The sequence below is a fragment of the Anabrus simplex genome, chromosome 5, assembly GCF_040414725.1.
Source record: "Anabrus simplex isolate iqAnaSimp1 chromosome 5, ASM4041472v1, whole genome shotgun sequence".
NCBI lineage: Eukaryota > Metazoa > Arthropoda > Insecta > Orthoptera > Tettigoniidae > Anabrus > Anabrus simplex.
Window position 1 is genome coordinate 25759789 of NC_090269.1, and position 21532 is coordinate 25781320.

General features: G+C 37.1%; 1 protein-coding gene across 1 annotated transcript in view; it reads left to right on the plus strand.

Moving 5' to 3' along the window:
* LOC136873685 (importin-4) overlaps positions 1-21532 on the plus strand; it is a 218501-nt gene that overhangs the window by 17474 nt on the left and 179495 nt on the right. The window contains exons 5-7 of the mRNA XM_067146801.2: positions 3694-3951; positions 18115-18309; positions 20939-21157. Of these exons, the coding sequence (XP_067002902.2) occupies positions 3694-3951; positions 18115-18309; positions 20939-21157 (672 nt within the window). The remainder of the gene's footprint in view (positions 1-3693; positions 3952-18114; positions 18310-20938; positions 21158-21532) is intronic.

Here is a 21532-nt window from a genome sequence, read left to right on the forward strand (position 1 = left end):
CATATGGCGGTGATAGCTCTTCCTAGGTTTGGGAAATCAGCTTCAGACATTCTCACGCCCTTAAAAAGCTTAAGACAAGCAGAATGTTTGTTTATTGGACCATACAGTGGTTCATTGGGACTGGGTCCATCGATGACCTCTCGAGACGAGGTTGCCACGCGCAATTTGGTGAATGAAATGGCGGTTCATATTTGGAGAAATTTTGTCAGAGAGTTTCGGAAGGGAGACTATTGGAGTGATTAGGTTGTTTTTTTTTTTTTTTTTTTTTTTGCTTAACGTCGCACCGACACAGATAGGTCTTGTGGCGACGATGGGACAGGGAAGGGCTAGGAGTGGGAAGGAAGCGGCCGTGGCCTTAATTAAGGTACAGCCCCAGCATTTGCCTGGTGTGAAAATGGGAAACTACAGAAAACCATTTTCAGGGCTGCTGACAGTGGGGTTCGAACCTACTATCTCCTGAATACTGGATACTGGCCGCACTTAAGCGACTGCAGCTATTGAGCTCGGTGATTGGGATTATTAGAGTGTTGTTGGGAACTATTGAGGGAATTATGTTATATTATATACAGTCATCACTCAGATCAAGGCTCTACTGGAAGACCTAGCTGGAAGAGTGAGTAAAATTCAGGAAAGACATGATGTATTAGGAAAGAACATGGAAGAAGGGCAGAATGCGACTGAAAAGAAAATTCAAGGAGGACAGGAGGTGATGGAAAAGTTGATCCAAGAGAAAATTCAAGGAGGACAACAGATGATGGAAAAGATATCCCAAGAGAAAATTCAGGAAGTACAAGTTGGAGCTGAAAAAATGGAAACAAGAATCTAGGAAGTACAAGAAATGGGATTGAGAAAATTCCAAGAAAGGCAAGAAGCTGGTTTGAAGAAAGCCCAAGAAGTGATTTGGCAGGACTTGCAGAAAGTTATAAAGCAGGAAATCCAAGAAGGAAAAGGAGGGGGGGGGGGGGGGGTGCTCCGTAGACCCTATATAAATGTTGGCAGGCAGGGTTGAGTAATAACTCTTCATTTAAGGTTTTGAGTATCTGTTGGATTAGCCATTTGGTTTGTGTTCTGTGAGAGAATTTGAACAAGGTGCCAATTTTAATTCATATGGTATACTTGAAAATAGTGTAATTTGCCACTGATTGAACATATATTCGTACATGGATTGCAATATATAACACTGTTTAACATTTTGAACTTAAGAAAATCGGATAGTATGTAAAATTACTACTTACATCTAATTATAAAGGCACAAATAACTAGTAAGGAGTATGCATGTATAAAAACATTTTGGGTTATAATAACTACTACTCTCTCCTCATCTGCTGGTCCGAAACTAGAGGGCAGGAATGTTCTGTTCTAATGTATTTTGAAGGACCGAGCACGTTGGCTGTGCGGTTAGGGGTGCAGTTTTCTATGGTTTCCCATTTTCATACCAGGCAAATGCTGGGGCTGTACCTTAATTAAGGCCATGGCCGCTTCCTTTCCACTCCTATCCCTTTCCGATCCTATCATCGCCATAAGATCTATCTGTGTTGGTGCGGCGTAAAGCCAATTGTAGAAAAAATTCTGAAGATTTCTTTTTTATTTCTATTTTCTAAGTGAAAAAAAATACCAGAATTGGTTTCCTGCATGGTTTTTGTGATACCAGAAAATGAATTGAATGGAATGTTTCAAAGTATGCTTTTCTACAGAAAATGACTGTTGTGAAAATGTGTGCAGAAAGCATTTAGGATCCCCCATTAAACTCTTCCTCCACTTAGGAAATTTGAACCCAGTGACTTTGGTTGGGAATTTCCCTAGGACTAGTGTGTGAAGGGCAGCTAAGATCTAAATTGAGCGTGGGTGCTCTGTAGATCTGATATAAATGTTGGCAGGCAGGGTTGATTAATAACTCTTCATTGAAGGTTTTGAGTATCTGTTGGATTAGATATTTGGTTTGTGTTCTATGTGAGAATTTGAACAAGGTGCCAATTTTAATTCAGATGATATATTCCAGTCAGAAAGCTTTGAGAAAATAACCTCTCCATATCTCAAGAAGCGACAGTTGCCAATACATTATTTGTTATTGCTCTGAAGATGATCCTTTGCAGGATCGAAACGCATCAGCAGATTATTAATATTATGTGACCTAATATCCCCAAATTAAGTATTATTATGTCATTTAGTGGTCATGGTCTATGTATTAAGATATTCTGGGTTTGATCTTTGCAGTTGATATCCTTCTACTCACATTAACGTGTGTCAAGATGCAAAATAATATTTATGGGACTGAGCAGGTTGTCCATGCTGTTAGGGTCGCGCAGCTATGAGCTTCCTTCCTACTCCCAGCTATTTCCTATCCCATTGTCATCATAAGACCTATCTTTGTCAGTGTGATGTAAAACAAACCGTAAAAAAAAAAAGGGAGTAACAAGCTAACTTTATTTTACAGTCAGATATAAGAATACACAATAGTAGAACACTGGTGTACGTTACTGTTCAACATACATAGTTACTATTCTTGTGGAAGCTCTTGCTCCAGTGGTACACCAAGGCATCGATGCTGGCATGGAAGAAATTTTCATCCAGTCCCTGAAGCCTCATCATGGCGGCATGCTGAATGGCCATATCGCTGTTGAATCACTAAGTACCCAGGTGGTTCTTCAACAGGCTGAAGAGATGGAAATTAGTGAGTGCCAGGTTGTGGCTGTAAGAAGGATGGTCCAGTATCTCCCACCAAAAGCACCATAACAATTGCAGTTACACAACACCTGTTGAGAGAAGTCCAGGTCGTTTCTGCTCATTGCTACCTGCAAATGCTCCAGTATGTCACAGTAAGTAACAGATTCTCTGCTGCTCCCTGGCACAGAAATCAACTATCTGGACCATCATCCCTAAAACCCTGACCTAGCCCCTAGTGATTTCCATCTCTTCGGACCGTTGAAGAAGCATCTAGGTGGTAGGTGATTCTATGACAATACGGTCGTTCAGCATGCAGTGGCTTCAGGAACTGGACAGAGATTTCTTCCCTGCCGGCATTGATGCCATTCTTTACCATTGGAATAAGCACTCAGTTAAGAATGGTGCTATTGAATAGTAATGCATATCAGTACCCTACTAATGAAAATGAAAACCTACAACCTGTTTTCCAGTCAATGACCGGGTCAGGGGGGGGATGAATTAAGCCTCCAACTTGCAGCGAGGATAGGAATTGTGGGGCAATGATTAATGACTGACATGAAATGAAATGATAGTGGAGTGTGTTGCTGGAATGAAAGATGACAGGGAAATCCAGAGTACCCGGAGAAAAACCTGTCCCGCCTCTGCTTTGTCCAGCACAAATCTCACATGGAGTGACCGAGATTTGAACCACGGTATTCAGCGGTGAGAGGCTGCCGCCTGAGCCACGGGGGCTCATAGTACCCTACTAATGTGTATCCTTATATCTGCCTGTCAAATAAAGTTTCTCATTGCTAGTTCTAGTTACCTTATTTTTTGAAGAACCTTTGTAGATTTCCTCACTTTAAAGATCACTTCAAGTTTGTTCAAGTATTGCGTTTTCGCCAAGCAACCTGATTTTATGGGAAAAAATTCTATGTTATGTGGAGTTATTTTGCAGGAGAACTTAGTTTTCTTATTATGCTTTGATTATCTATTGCACTAAATTGAATTTGATAATCAGAAATTCATGTGTTTCATCTTGTTTTCCAGATGGTGAATGTATACCACCAGTTAATGCCACGTGTGATGCAGTCAGTGAAAGCTCTTACACTTACAGATGAAGCCAAGGCATGTGAAGTGATGGAACTGTTTGACGATCTGGTTGAGTCGGCTGTTGTCGTGATAGTACCCCATATTAAGCCCTTGGTTGAAATGTGTCTTGAATTTGGCAGCAATAAATCACTTGGTGAATCATTAAGAGTGAAGGCACTAACTTTCATTGGTTGGATTACTCGTTCAAAAAAGAAGGTTTGAATCTTATATGTTTAGAGAAATAAGGTAGTGATTTCTATGAAACTGGGGGAAGAATGAGATCTTATTGAAAAGTGACTTGAGCCATATTTTGCCAGAATCCTATTAGAGCTTGTGTTGTTTTGTTTAATAGATTAAGTGTTATAAGATAGTTAGGTTATGAGAATTGGATGTATTGGAATGAGATGGAAGGCTCATCAATCAGTTCCTGCATCATGTGGTCAGATTGCAGCTCTTATTTACTTTATATTCTTTGAATTTTATTTTAACATTGTCACCTCTCATCATCACTACCTCCATTTACAGTTCTAGACAGAAAACCGCAGTTCACAAAAAATGTCTTTGCTCCCTCACATTTCTGAGGCTGGAACAGTTCTTAACTTTCTCAAAGAATTTTATCAGCCATCTTTTTAACCTTTTCACTGCTGAGTTTTGATGACCAGGCTAGCCCTCTGGGCTGGTTTTTTTTTTTTTTTTTTTAAAGGAAGAAGCACTTTCACAGATACATGTTTACTGATACAATTAATGGAATGCCATCGTCCCCTTAGCCCTGCAGCCCAATACTGGGTTGGGAATGAAGTGAGATTATATTTTACACAATATTTTTACCGCCGGATGCCCTTCCCGATGCAAATCTCAGTTGGGAAGATAATGAATATGAAATGAATGTTGGTGAATTAAACTGGGTAAGGAAGTGGAAGGAATCGGCTGTGGTTTATGAATAGGAACTGTCCCGATATTTGCTTAGGAGTACAAAAAAAAAAAAAAAAAAAAAAACCAACATTCTCAGGACAGCTGACGGTGGGGTCCGAACCCACTCGCCTGCCGAGTGCAGAGCTTGGCTCCATAGACGTAGCATGTTAATACGCGCGGCTACTCTGCTCGGTGATACTATTACTGAAATATAATATAAAATTGTTGATCCAAGAACTGGTATTATCAAAATCATTTACATTTGGGGAAAAATAATTTATCTGAGGAAGGGGTGACAATTCCACATGAGATTCATTGTTCCTGCTTTGTCTCGCACTTTCTTGTAGTTCAGTATCACCACATGTATATACTCCATCTTCATGATCAAAATATAGCACTCCAGAATCACTATTTATGAGGAAACATTCAATTTCTTCGTCAACAAGAGATGAATGTATACTTCAAGACGCCATGATGACTACACGTAAGCGGGAAAGATGTTCCACTCCAAAGAAGCTGAAATAACACCAGATCGGTTTCAAAACACGCGAAATGGAGTGGTATATCTGCCGTACAGAACTTCTTTGAGCATTTCCACGGAATCTCAAAGCACGGCACTATATCGCGTACATTTGTAAGATCGGTGAAGTACACACTGCACCGAAACGTATATATATACGGGTTTGGCGAACGAGGCACGGTGTTCAATAACGTATATATACAGTTTGGCAGTGAATGGGTTAATACCAATATTAGTTGAGTTGTAATCGTAATAAATATCAAAGCCATTAAATTAAAACGATGCTGATGATTGTATTATTAAGTTATCAAGGTTTTTTTTTTTTTCTTTCTGCCAGTACGTGTACTGGTAAACTTTAAATTGTAAAAGTTGTGATGAGATTTGAATTCACATTGTTTAAAAGTGTGTCTCCAATCATCGCTTGGTGTCAAATTATGGCATCAGGAAGTATCGGTAGATCAACTTTCATCCATAGTTATCGACAGTATCATGAAGTATATTATATTGATCTGGTTCTACAGCACTACTCTTTCAACTGTACATGCTTGCCGCTTAAATTTGGAAACTTTCTTCGTGTGACTGTGGTCAGTTTCACTTCGTTTTCTGTTCACTTAATTTTGTTGTTTTGTGTGCTGTGGTTGCGTCTGTTGAAAATTCTATGTGATAGTTTGTTTGTTTCCTATGGTCTTATCAAAAGCAATGAACTAGAAAATCACCCAGTTCTTCTCTTCCGCTCGGGTAGGTAAGAAATTAAAAATTCGTGAGACTGAATCGAGTGAATGTAGTATGCTGAAAAATAAGTTACCGGGCGAGTTGGCCGTGCGTGTAGAGGTGCGCGGCTGTGAGCTTGCATCCGGGAGATAGTAGGTTCGAATCCCACTATCGGCAGCCCTGAAGATGGTTTTCCGTGGTTTCCCATTTTCACACCAGGCAAATGCTGGGGCTGTACCTTAATTAAGGCCACGGCCGCTTCCTTCCAACTCCTAGCCCTTTCCTATCCCATCGTCGCCATAAGACCTATCTGTGTCGGTGCGACGTAAAGCCCGTAGCAAGAAGAAAAATAAGTTTGTGGAAAAGTGCTTTGATCGAATCTGTGAAAGCTGAACAAGTGGTTGTGGCTACCGAATGGTCATGAATGAAAATCTTCCTGAGCAGGAAGCTGATTTTTGAAACAAACGAAAAAAAATGACATTAATTGTGAAAAATAAAAAGCTCTATGTGTAGAAGTAATCAGTTTGGACCTGGACAGAAACAAACAAGGTATGAATATTTCTAAGTAACAGGCAAATGGTGAAAAATAAAAAAAATCAAATTACTTCACTATGAAAAAAAAATCCACAATAATAAAATCAGCTCCATTTGTAAAGGTGGTCACTAACATATTAGCTGCTAAAAGAAAAAAGTTTGAGGTCTCTCTTACTCAAGGTTTTGAACATGACAAAGAAATAACCTCTAAAATCTTCAGAGCAACCTATGAAGTTGCAAAGAAAAGTCAGGCATTCAATTATTTGGAATCTGAAGTTCATCTCCAAGAAGTGAATGGAAGTGACATGAGCCAAATTCTTCATTCGACCAATGCTTGTATCAACATAGTTAAGCCTATTGGAGCTGAAATGTATAATGACATTGATTAAGGAGCAATATCCACATATCTTGTTTTGGCACTGCGCAAACCATAGACTTGAAATCCCTGTTGTAGATGAGGTTAGGAAGGACTTTCCTTCACAGATGAAAGTCATTTCTTGACATACCTTATACATTATATCATCAGTCATCTAAAAATGCCAGAGAACTGAGAAATATTTGTGACGATATGGACCAGCAACTGTACCACATTGGGTAGCTTCAAATTACAGAAATGTTTCTGCAGTTTGGGAAAACTAAAGATTACTTCATGGCTAGGGCCCGGATTCATATGCACTAAAACCTCCAAAAATATGCATGCACATATGCACTAAAATTGTTGAAAATATGCACGAAAATGTGCACTAAAATAAAAAAAATACACTTACCAAATGCATTATTTAATTTCAACTCAGTGTTAAATTGATAATCATGTTTCATTCATTCATGATGCATGGCAGTAGGTTATCTACAGTTTTTTCAATGTTTTCAGGGATCAATGACTTTGTTGTCGGACAGAATTAATTTATACGCTGAAGATTGTTCTACATCAACGGTCGTAACCAGGCAATACTTGTACACTGGCACTGACTGCTCGGAACATTCTTCCGGCAAAGACTGCCTGATTCCAGTTATGTAGTTGCTTATGGATCGAACCTTCTTCAGTCCTGGGTTTAAGTCCAACACCGCACTGAATTTCCTTTTAACATTTTCTCCAGTTTCACCACCGGACAGCATTTAAAGAACTAATGGGTGTTGATTCATGTAGAGGTGCACCTTGAGTTTCTAGGCCCTTAATCGCCTCTGAAAGTGACGAATAGTGCACATGGATGAAACTGATATCTTTATAGCCTCTACAGTTTGATTCAAATGCGCACGTTGCTTTACGAACATACGCAGTATGAAACCTGAGGCAGATGACTGTTGTACAACTGTACATGAGCCGGTGCTTTTAGGAACAGATTTTTTCCTACTTGAAATTACTTGTTGACTATGGAAAGAAGGTACGAATCTTTTCTACAATACGATGCCATCCATGGGCCAAACATGTGACGTTGATGCGATGTGGAAAAAAAAATACTCAAAGAGACTGACCAGCTTTCACCGTATACGAAGCTGCATCTGTGACTAAAAGGCGCACTTTGTAACATCACTCTCTGATTCACTAGGCCACAGAAGTCGGAGGGAATTGTTACAAATCTTGCAACTAGCGTGGTTGGATTTTTCTAGCACTTTGCATGGAAGTAAATAAGGTTAGCCGGGTTCTTCTGGACATGGTTTACCCACTACGAAGTTTGCAATGCATCGACCACACAAATCAGTTGTTTCATCTACCGATATCCAGACACGGTTCTCTTCTATGTCAGATCGTATCAAATCCACGACAGAAGCGTGCTTTGAAAGTAAATAGTTCTTCCTAAGGGTAGATTCGTCTGGTATCCTTTGATTAGCACAATACCTTTCAAGAAACGAACATAGATGTGAATTATTCAACCTTCATACAAAAATTTTACAAACATCAGCGGAAAGTGTACTAACTTCGCACTATTTTTCCATGTCAGTTAAAAGTAGTGTTGCATATTCTTACTCTGTTCTTTTGATCTGAGATGTGAAGTTGTTTTTGACTGCTGTTCAGTTTGAAACTTTTTATCGCATTTTACACTCTTACACGTTATAATTCTCACGTTAGGTCCATATTAAAATGTACGTAAATACAAAGTATGTTACAAGTGTTATTTTTAATATCCACCTATTCAATACAAAAAGATCTAGTAAATTAAGAATTAAATCTTATTATAAAATGTTACAAGGACATGTTTCGCCCATATTAAGGGCATCATCAGCCTCAAACTCAACCTGTATGGTGAATAATCAGGATCCTGATTGTTCTTACAAATAATAGAAAGAGGATATCAATTTAGGTGTTTGTCTAACATCAAATTATTAGAATGTTCTTCGTTAAAATCGTAGTATCAAGCTGCATGTCGCAAGTTCACAAGATTACACTTTCCAGAGCGCTGAGTCAATGCGCCCAAAACCTGTTGAAGGTAGAGCAATAAACAGCTCAATCTTTATAATGAAATAGAAATGTGTTTCCTTGAATACTCCTATTGGAGGATAAGAAAAAATAAAGCTGATAGACTGTTAAAGATGTGAATTTCGTAATTTAAGATAATTCAACTGTCTTCTTAAGTAGGTAAGCTGTTCAGCTGTCTATAGTCATATTTAACTGGCTTGAAGGAGTGAAAGTCGAATGTGTTACGATAAGATAACAGTCTTCTTTAAGTAGTTGTGGGAGCAAGGAAAGGTATTCGGCTGTCTATAATCGTATTTATCTTGCTTGAAGGAGTGAAAGTCGAAGGTATATTGACGTTGATAGAGCTTTTTGGTGTGAAGTCTGTAACAAGAGGAGAGTGAATGCTTAGGAAAGGTATTTTTGAAGGGAATGTGGGTGTTAAAAAAAGAAAACATGGAGAATATCCTCTTTATGATTTGTAAGAACAATCAGGATCCTGATTATTCACCATACAGGTTTAAGTTTGAGGCTGATGATGCCCTTAATATGGGCGAAACATGTCCTTGTAACATTTTATAATAAGATTTAATTCTTAATTTACTAGATCTTTTTGTATTGAATAGGTGGATATTAAAAATAAAACTTGTAACATACTTTGTATTTTTTACACTCTTGTTGCACACTTGACAGTACACTACATACATCACCGTCACGTGTATAGTCACTATTGCCTGATATCCACAGTTTAATTAAAGAAGACCTAGAGCTCTTATCTTTAGGCATTTTTACATTTTAATTTGGTAAAAACACTGCAATAGATGAAGAGCAAGTTAACTGATGACTGCACTTGTTTAAGCAAACTTTGGGAGGCTACTGTATGGAGGTAGGAATGTCAGAAATAAGGACATAGCTGTTGTGAAAAGGATCATTATCCATACACCTGCTTCTATTATGACACTGAAAGCATTTTTCTTGGTGAGGCAAGGCTTCTTGTGTTGCTAAGGGATGTACAACATATAGAGTTCACTAGATATTTCATTTCCTTTCAGAAATCTTAGATAATCGATCACACATAAGGGAAAAATATCTGTATATGCACTAACGTTCAAAATATGCATTTGCATATTGTAGGTCGAAAATCTTGTAGAGGTGGCCCTACCACCTTGATAATCAACCATCCATGAGATCACAGTTGTCAGGTGTAGAGAAGCCCTTGTTAGTGTAAATATTAAGTTAATTTGCCAGAAGCCAGAAACCATACTTTTCAAGAAACGAGTCCTACTCATGGCACATATTGAAAGAGCAAAACAGGATGAGAATAGGGATAAGAGTGAAAGAGTTATGTATGATGGCCTCTTTAAAAAAAATTCTGAATGATGATTTTATTCTTGATCTTTTTCATATGTGTGATGCTCTTCCAGAGTTGTCAGAACTCAGTGTTGAATTACAAGCACGTGATATGACTCTTTATAAGGCTCATAAAGTAATATCTAGGCAGATTATTCTGTTTGAAGGTAGGACATTTAATAGTGGTTCTTACTATCCTGAAGCTCGAAGTGCACCTGAGAATTTGAGATTCCTGGGAGTTACCCTGGAGAAGAGAGAAAAAATCTACTGTAGCTGCCAATGCAAAAAGCTCTCTTGATCCTGAAATGTTCTATGACAGCTTAAGACAGGGGGTGAAAAATCGTTTGTTAACAAAACAAGAGACACAAATACCAGAATGAAGAAAAGTACTGTATCCTGAATGTTGGTCAGATAATTTTCAGAAAAATGTCTCATTTGGTGAAGTTGAAGTACAAAATTTTTATATGCGATTAAGGATTGAAGACAGACAAGTTCTAACAGGTTATTGTGAATTCTTGGTTGAAAAGAAAATTCCAATGTCACTACTACCACTTGTAAATGCCATCAACAGTATTTCCATTTTTATCTCTGAATGTGAACATGATTTCTGGCTAACACTGACACTAACAAGGGCTTCTCTACACCTGACAACTGTGACCTCATGTATGGTTGATTACCAAGCTGGTAGGTCCACCTCTACGAGATTTTCGACCTACCATATATCAACTCATGGTACCTGAAAGGAAGACAGCTCGTGAGTGACAAAAAAAAAAATACAAAGAATGTTCAGGTGAATACAGCAGAGTCGTCATGGCCCAATATAGGAGTTACTGTGATAGAAAGAGTACTTAATATCATGTCTTTATTTTCACTGATATTTTAGTTACCTATGTTGAAGTCTGAAAATTAATGTAAAGATTAGGTTAAGCTGTATTTTTCCCCATACATTGGGTTACATGTTACCTATTTGTTTTAAATTAATTTTTAATTAATTTACACCATAGAAACTGTAGCCTGCAACTCCAGTATTCTATGTTTGGGATGGATCGATTGAGTCTGGTTAACTTTCTTCCAGGAAAAACCTGTGGTGATTATTATTATTATTATTATTATTATTATTATTATTATTATTATTATTATTATTATTATTATTATTATTATTATTATTATTATTATTATTAAAATCAAACAGTCATATCAGCATACAAGTGTTTAGATCATAACTGGTTTTCAGACACTAAGGTCCATCATCAGTGATTTAAAAAATTTAAAACGTGCTAATCCACATGGATGTGTTGTCAAGATAAAATAGAGCCCAGATGAAATAAACTCCATTGGACTGTGCTTAGGAATATATGCCAGATGCAGGTTAACTGACAATTTTCACCTACGATGGTGAAAAGAGAAAGGTTCGGTCACTCCTAGTGGAGTAATTTGGTAACAAATAAAACCTTTCCTTGAAGTCTGTAAAACACTGATAAGCTACACAATGCCACGCTCTAGATGAAAGTCTTCAAAAATAGATTTATAATTCGTAATCTGCCTACAAACTGCAAGGCAGTAGCTGGTGACCAATGGTTTCTCCGCCAACACCCTCTTCCGCCTTGCTAGCTATGGATCACTCAGTTTGAAATCTATTTTTCTTCATATGTGTACTTTTATGCTTTTTACAATTTGCATTATGTCTCACCAACACAGATAGGTCTTATGGCAACAATGGGATAGGAAAGGACTAGAAGTAGGAAGAAAGTAGCCACGTCCTTAATAATTAAGGTACAGTCTGCATTTATTAGTGGCATGCTGTGAAAATGTGCACATTATGCAACATTATTACCAGTTGTTGAATATTTCTTAATGAAACAAGCAATTGTGCTGTATGAATGTACTAGTATGTAAGCGTCTTCAACAGTCAAAATTAATATGTAAAATGTACTTGGAAATTTGAAATGAACTTGTTAATATAGTAATATTAGTATATCTTAAGAATAAAAGTTACACTTCCCATGTTACATACATGTCAATTGTATAGAATCATAACAGGAATGATGAAACTTCCTTATGAGACATATTGAGTGTAGTTGTAGATTTATAAGTTTTCTTTGACTTTTATGGATCTGCAAACTCTTGGGAAATCTATAGTACATGGGCCATAGTTATCCATGGGTAAATACTGGAGCAGAGTGATTCATCCCAAATCTATGTGAAGTTCAGCAAATTTTTTCCCTGTGCCTTGTTGCCTGTGACAGAGAAGGCTAAGTTTAGAGGAAATTGCCTCTGCTTAAGAACCAGTGGTATGTCAGAATTTCCAAATTTAATGTTCCCTTCTTCAAACTGCTATTTCAATTAAAATCATCAACCAACAGGTTTAGAACATTCTGAAAGGTGACAAAATACCATACATTAGAACTGACTCCGCACAATGCCATCAGAATTTCTGCATGAACAACATTTTTGTCTAGCTTTACCACAGTCAAACTCGTTCCATTGCACAAACCAGCATTAGCAGTTAGATTGTGAAGAAAACTACCGTATTTACGTGGATAATCCCTGCATATTTTTAAAAACAATTTGAGGCACGAAATTGGGGTGCGGGTTTTATTTGAGTCAAGGTTGGCAACACGCTCCTGTTTCACATAGTTTTCGATGTTGAATGTACAGTTATGCTTTGTGTAACCACAGATGGAAGAAAACTGTCCCCATATGTCATATTTAAACGGAAAAAATTCAGACTTTTAATTCAAAACTGCCTTTACATTTTAAAAAATAATTTTTACAGAGTAATTTAAATTCAAATTTTCTCGGCGTTATGATAGAACATGTTTTCTGGAGCATGCAGGGGTAGTTTTCTGCACTTTCACTCGCTTTGGTGTGTCTACAGTGTGTTTCATAGTTGATAAGTTTCAGTGAAATTGTAATTCGTTAGTGTTCAGCGTTCTAAGAAACGCCACAATATCACGTAGCAAGCAGTGCACGGAGAAACAGAATCCGCAAACACTGGCAATGCCGACAGTTGGTAAAAAAGCGTGGCTCATAATTATAATCATTTCGTACGCACCGAACAATATTGTACAAGGATACAGTCACTGTCCTTTGTTGCAATGCAGACAGAAGCAAGAGACTTCCTACTTCCTCGCCTTATTGTAGGAATGTTCGATAAGCCATGGTATTTTAAGGGCATCGGGTACTTTTCTGTGCAAGTACAAGGCATCCATAATGCACACAGTAGAGTAATCCAATGAATAAAGCACTTGTACAGGGGAGCCAGCATAGATTTTTCCTTCTTTGAATATTTTTTCTTTCATTGCGTGAGGTTATGTTTGCCAGTAATTTATCCAAGTCATTATTTGGATACATTTTGTAAATAGGGTGTATATTTTTTTTTTTTTTTTTTTTACATTTGAAAGGTTTAAACTGTGAATCAATGTTAATTGCATACAGTAATGGATCTTAGAATATTTTGTGATGCGGCAAGGGTTGGCATTTCTGAATTACAAGTTGGTTGTTAATTCAAAGTCACATTTTTGCGTCCCTATGACCTTGAATTAATGAGGTTTTTCTGTATCGCAAAACTAACAAACGGGTTTGCGGGTGTGTCTGTTTCAAGTGTTTACATTGCACAAAAAGAATTATCCACGACTGGTCGTGTTACTCTCTGAGTAAAAAAGAGCCAATCTACAGCAAATCGAGCCTATTGCAAGTTCAGATTAATGAAATACCTGGCATGTAAGAAGACCTACTTGCTAATTTTCATGTCAAATATGTTTCATAGCAGTGATAATGCATTTTTATTATCTCAAATATGTTTGGGCAAAGTAGCTATATCCATTGTGTTCATATTTGCATAAAGAGCACATGGAACTCGAGAAATAATACAAAATGTTTGTTTATGCGTACGTTACTATGTGTACGTTACTATTTTGCTGGAAGAAATTTTAGTTCATTTAATTTTTTTCAGAATTATCCTTCCTTAAAATTAGGGTGCGGGAATTATTCGGCGGTGGGGATTATTCGTGTAAATACTGTATTAGAACACATCTAACTTTTATGTATCTTGTGAGAGGTGGCATGCCTGCTGAGTCAGTTCTAATGTACGTTATTTTGTCACCTTTCAGAATGTTCAAAACCTGTTGGTTGATTATTTTAATTATTGGTCCTGCTACTTTTGGAAAGGAAAATTAATCCTCATTTCGATACAAGAAAAAACAATTGCATACAATAATTTTTGAAATTTTGTTTTGGGAAATCTCAATGCAATTTTGCCCTAGTTTTCCATTGCTGAGCTTTAGAAGTCATTCACTGTAGCTGGGCTCTTCAGCATTTATAATCCTTTTTGGTTTAAAAATAATTTTGGATCATAGAGTAGAGTAATTTTAAAATTGACTGAAAAGGGGTCAGGGAAAAAAATGGAGATTTAAAATTCTTCTGGCACTGATGTTTGAAGTCGTTAGAAGTGGTTCTAAATTTCTGCAGCTAATTTGGAAACTGTAATTTTCAATTTGCCTCCATTTATATGTAGATTTCTGTACCCAATACAACCCGCTGACCAACAGGCAGCCCAGTTCCTGGGGACTTTAAGATACTGGGACACCCTCTCTCCAGGGGTCACAAATATGGAGGGCCCAAGCCCAGGGTATAGGTGAAGACCCCAACGGCATCAGTGGAGGAGAAGGTGGACTTTGGTATGGCATCGGTGGCGGAAGAGGGAACTTGTAGCGTCTGTGCTCCAGAGGAGCGGCTACAGAAGGCGTCTGTACTCCAGTGGAGCAGCCTAAAATAACACCTGGCAGTAGGTATAAAATGCCTTTATGAGTGGCGACCCCACCGTAATAATAGCCAGATGCTGAAGGCAAAGTGCGAGGGCAAGAGAGCAAGAGGATGACCTAGAACAAGATGGATTGAATCAGTGAAGAACGGCATAAGATAACAAAATTTTGACTGGGACAAGATCGTGGAAGAGGAATGTTGGAAGGAAAGAGGAAGATGGAGAAGTACCATAAACACCCCGACCCAGTAGGAGCTGGATAAGGGGAAATGATGATGATGATGATTATATGTAGATTTCTAATTTCTTCTCTAAGTCTGTACCTTAATTTTTGTTGCAACTCTTTTCAACATCTCAATGAACCCAAATAATTATATACTGATTATACTGAATCCTTGTATTTCTTTGAGTACTGGTATAGTAACTTGATCAATGACAGACAGCAAACCGGTCTATAATGTTGTAGCACAAAGAATATGGCAGTCGCACACATCTATTGTCTTCATTTCTGGCTGCACATTGGTGAGGTGCTCCGTTGTATCTTATTCTGTGCTCATTGGCTGGCACAGGCAATGTTGCTTATGTGGCGACAGACACAGATCTTGGCCTCAATGAGCAAATGCATTCAGTATGCGTCGTCATCTCTATGTTATTCTGAGCTCGTTGGGAATCGCCTACATTGAAGCTTCAGACACACAATTTTCTTTTGAAAGTGGTTGTGAGAGTTTCATTGTATTTTCCTAGTAAAGGAGAGAAAACAACATATATCTGGTACGAATTTCAGTTGTTGAAACAGTCTCGTTTTTTAATAATTGCTGTGAATGACAGACAGAATAGGGATTTTATATATACAGATAGTAGAACCTCATTTGTTCAGCTCTCTCTAGTTTGCATTCATCGTTGGTTGGGATCAGATTTAGCAAAAATGATAATAAATTTTCTTTTATGCAGAAATGATTATTCATTCGTTATGCAGAACAAATAATTTAACATAGATTGCAGTACAGTACTTTACTTCCAAAACTATGAGAGTAAATAACATGTTTAAATTTTATGATTAAGTGATTCAAATACAATACTGTTTGCATTATTTTGTATACTGTATTATCTGTTTATTAACTACAATAGGCTTAAACTGTTTGAAGAGAGACAGTTTTTATTCCTGTGAAGATAATTGGTGTTTCAAAAATAGATTGTATAAGGGCATATTTCCCATTATTTTTCTATAATCTGGTTTTTTATTAGTCTGGATTACCTAGAGTCCCGTTTAGTCCAGAGAATCAAGGTTCTTCTGTATTCCTTAATAGTGTTTGATAATATAGTTAGTGTGCAGCATTCAAATAATATGTCGGTTTTCATTAATGTAGCAAGGTAATAAATCCTTTTTCCAATTGTTTGAGGTTAAATGAAGTTTTAATGGGAAAATAACATAGCTTTCTGAAAGAAAAAAATATCCTCTTCATAGTGCCAGTTATTGAAGGGATGTTATACATGCGCCGAACAGTAAATGCTTCCTTTGTCTGAGGAGTTTTAAATTTTTTTTTTTGGTCACCACATACTGCTCTTCAGGTTGTAGAAAATGCGTTACCTTGTATTATATATATATGTATGGTGTTATGAGATACTAGAACTTATTGAGGAATGGTGGTAGTATGGGAATGTGAAAACTAAAGAATGTTGTGCAAGATCAGATTGAAAATTTGAAGGACTAGCTCTGTAGTGCAACAACAGATAGTAGCACAGAGTTGTGCTAGCAGCTATAGTGACCTTGAACCTTGACAGGGCATTGTGCCAGGAGACATTAAACATGCTTCAAGTAGCACAGATGGAAGAATTTCCTTTGAAGATGATGTGCGATCTGGAAGACCTTTCACAAGTATCACCCCTTAAATTTTGGAGTGAATTAGTATTCTGTACGGGGCAGTGCAAACAATCCTTAGTCAGAATTTAACATGTGTTGTGCTGCTTCCTCGATTGTCCTCCCACCCGATTGCTGGCCTCCTGTCCATAACAATTTGTTACATTTAACAATGCCTGTCTAGACTTAGCTGTATCATTTCAACAGCTGGTCATCAGTTTGTATGGCGTGACTGAGAAGCGCAAGCAACAACACTGCAGTAAGAAGACCGCTTGGCTCAGCAAGCAACACACACTGTCAGTCTATGCACATATCCCTAGTATGCTATTTAAGCATGTGGGAGGTACGCTGTTGTTTTATAATATATATTGGTCTCTGTGCTAATTATTGTTAAACACGACTTTGCGAGTTAGCTGTGCGGTTAGGGAAGTGCAGCTGTGAGCTTGCATTCGGGAGATACTGGGTTCGAACATCACTGTCGGCAGCCCTGAAGATGGTTTTCCATGGTTTCCCATTTCCATATCAGGCAAATGCTGGAGCTGTACCTTAAATAAGACCACAGATGCTTCCTTTTCATCCTAGTCCTTTCCTATCCCATCGTCACCATAAGACTTGCCTGTGTTGGTGCGACATAAAGCAGATTTTAAAAAAAATCTTACATACGTAAGTGAGTAGTGGTTAGTGATGGATAAAGAAAATGGGAGTTAAGGTGCACAGTTAAATAGTGATAATGATAGTATTGCTGCAACATGTGAGGTTTGCGTAGAGCCATCACGTATATACTACTGGAGTAAATAAAAAGTACAGTTGTTGTGTGCCAAGTAGGCATCCTAATCATATTGGGGACCAAAATCAGGCCTGCATGCAGAAATTGAAAAATAACTGTTAAACATGTAACTGGACTAAGAAACATCAGTTATTCAGATTCACATGAAATGCTACAGTTAAAGGCACTGGAGAAGTAGAGAAAAGCAATGCAGGAATCTCACAGTTTGAACCAAACAGACGGTGGCTGTGTACATTTAGGAAGAGGAGCAACCTTCTCTTTGAAGGAGGACATCTGTATTCCAGCTATTGCTGAAGGACTGTACTGCAAAAGTGATGGAATTCCATTCGTATTTTAGATTTAAATTTAAATTGGCATAATTTTGAGGTTAAAAATTGCATTAAAAAGCAGGAAAATTATGCAAGTAAATACAGTAATTTTCCAGGGCACTTAAATCAGGTAGTTAGATCCCATGAAAGAATATTAGCAATTTTCATCAGCATATTTAAATGTACATGTTTCCTTTTTCTCTTGTTTTGGGCATCAATTTAATTATAAAACTCTCTTCTTACAGGCTATTGTTAAACACAAATTGGTACAGCCTGTTATAGATGTCTTATTTCAATTAATGTGTCTTCCTCCGGAGAATGAAGATCAGGAAGAATATTTCACAGATGATGCTAGTGCTAATTCTCCAATGACCTGTGCAACACAAACTCTGGATATTCTTGCTTTGCACCTACCCCCAGACAAGCTGTTACCTCCATTAGTAAGTATTTTTCTTTAAGTGACAGTTTGCTATTAACTATACTTCCGTTATCAACTAAACTAAACTTTCTGACCTCAACTTGGCAGGTTTGATCCTGGCTCCATCCGGTGATATTTGAAGGTGCTCAAATACTTCAGCCTTGTGTCTGTAGATTTACTGGCACATAAAAGCACTTCTGCATGACTAAATTCTGGCACCTCGGTGTCTCCAAAAACTGTAAAAGTAGTTAGTGGGATGTAAAGCAAAATATTATTATTGTTATTATTATTATTATTATTATTATTATTATTATTATTATTATTATCATCAACTTAAGTTATACTTTCATTTGTAGATTGCAGTTTCCAAAAATTTCTGATATGTTTCAGTTTTCAAAAAAATTGTGAATCCATGATAAAAATCTTAAAACCTATGAATGCATGATGTTACACTGTAGAATGATGTACTTTAACTTTGAGAAAATGTTTGAATTGTTCACCTTCGTTGGGCATTTTACCATGCAATATAATAAGATCCTGCTTGGATATGGATAAACAACTAGTAATCTAAGGAATATTGATTGGTCTAATGATTGACATAGAAATTTGCGCATTCTGTGGAAGAACATTCAGTAATTACAAAAATAGGTAAATAGCTCCCTTGATGGAAGATGTGTATTGACTAGAAACATGATTTCTCTATGTTTTCTTTAAATGAGAATATATTGTTTTAAAAATGGGAAATATAGAGCTATCGGCATTGTTAAATAATGAAGCGAGTTGCATAATATTTGTATATATAAGTGTAATCTGAGTTGGTTGCTTGCATATTAGGAAGATTTTTTAATAATAATGCTTTCTTTTACATCCCACTAACTACTTTTACAGTTTTTTGGAGATGCTGAGGTGCCGGAATTTAGTCCCTCAGGAGTTCTTTTACATGCTAGTAACATGTATTTGAGCACCTTCAAATACCACTGGACTGAACAAGGATCAAACCTGCCAAATTGGGGTCAGAAGGCCAGCACCTTAACTGCCTGAGTCACTCAGCCCAGCTGGAGGATTTTTCAAGTTTACTCTAGAAATTTAATAACAAATCAAAAAATTAATGCAAATCATCACATTTGCAAAATGTACATACTACTACAGTAAAATAAACTTCATTTTTGAGGCCTGTATTGATATATATGACTTTATTTCTTATTAAGAAAGGATTTTATTTTCCACCTAATCAGTACATTGATGTGGTATGATTGTCATTAATTCATCAAAGAGAAACTTTCTGGACTATACTCCGCACTGCTTTACTTCTAAATTGACGTTTTGACCAAATTTGGCTCTGTTTGGTGGTTATGCACTGAAACATAGATATCCAATCAATCCCAAGCTGCCATTCATATCGACTTATATGGGCAGAGTGAGATCTCGAAACCTGGGTGCCAACTCTTATATTTAAATTCACCACGTGGTTAACCTATCTCGCTCAGCGTGCATGGTATTCAGTACGGTTCGCGATCTTTTACATTTTTCTTCAGTAATTAGGTTTTCCTTATTAGTCTTTATCTCTGTGGTATAGTACAGTATAGCATACTTAACAGTTTAGCATAGCGTAAGTTAGTACAATACATGTTTAATAGTTCAGTGTATAAAAATAGCTGTAGTTTCATTTACATCCGTGTATTGGTTAGTGTACTTAGTTTGTGCGTGTTAAGCATGTCTCAGTGTTGTTCGGGAAAGACAAGTGGCAAGAAAATGACTCTGAGATTAGTGGAGTGTTCCCTTTGTAGGCCATAACCTCCTTCCTGTGCCAGCCATTAGCGGTGACTGATGGGGTTATTTCCTCATTCTCTTTTACTCTTAATAATTTATTCTCTTTTTAGTGTCAGATGTTGTTAGTTTTCGTGAATTTATTTTCGATCTTGATTCATTAGTGTTTTTGAGTAGGGTGTTACATTTTACAAGGGCTGTTTACCGCAGTCGTATTGCATCAGCTGTTCTCGCAGCAGTAACGTGCCGCAACAGAGGTAAGGCAATTCTCATTTGTTTTGTGAAACTTCAATTTAGAAGTAAAGCCATGCGGAGTACAGGTTTTTACAAGATAAAATCTAAGAGAGGGACATAGCAATCATACATACAATTTAAAATGTCCAATTAAAAAGTCGAATAGGAACATGAAAGCTATCAAAGGTTAAACACACAGAGTCAAAAATTACATACATTTGATTAAAATCTTTGATGTTGTATGTATAGTCTCAGATAATATTCAGCCTTAAATCTTGATAAACCATTAATGATAAAAATAACAACACTAACACTCAATCCATTGGACAAGTATTTAAAAAAAAAAAAATTAAAAAAAAATTGTGCCCAGGCACATGAACTTTGTAGATGTGCAAAGATGCAGTCTTCTTTGAAAGTACAATGCTGCTGCATTAATCTAAGGCATATTCTGGTGTTGAAAGTAGTATGAAGTTATATCCAGGCGTTGGATGATGTATTAAGGATATCCCTTGACGCTCCAGCAGGAGCACAACAATCAGTAGCTGTTAGTATTTTGGTGTCAAAATGACCACTCCAGTAGTAGGTGTAAAAACTGATGGGGATTCCACTGTTTTGTTTGTTTTTAATATGTCTTCTTTTTTTAATTTTAGCTGCAGTATATAGAACCTGGTCTGCAAGGCAGTGACTTGTATGCCAAGAAGGCATCATACTTAGGCTTAGCTGTAGTAGCTGAAGGATGTGCAGAATTCATACGGAACAAGTATCTGCAATCATTTCTCCAGTGTATTTGTAAGGGAATTACGGATCCTGCTGGTGTTGTTAGAAATGCTGCATTATTTGCTCTAGGACAGTTTTCAGAACATTTGCAGGTAAGTACTGCATATTGCTAGATGATGATTGTATTAAGGGGCCCAATTTTGAAGCCATCAATCCTAAGTATACTGTATTTACTTATATAATTTTTGCCCAATTTTAACATTGTTTAACCTCAAAAATAGAGGAAGAGAAAAATTATACAAATTTAATTTTGAATCTAAGTTACCGATGGAATTCCTCCACTTTTTCGGTATGGCCTTTCGGTAATCGGCTGCCATAGAAGAGAAAGGTAGTTCCTCTTCATGAATCTGCACCCTCTCCTCACTTTAAAATGAGAGATTCCTTTATTTTCTTTACGATCTCTAGTGCAATAGCATTTCGTGCAAAACTGATTTCTTTATCCAGTAATGTATATACTTTTGTGACAA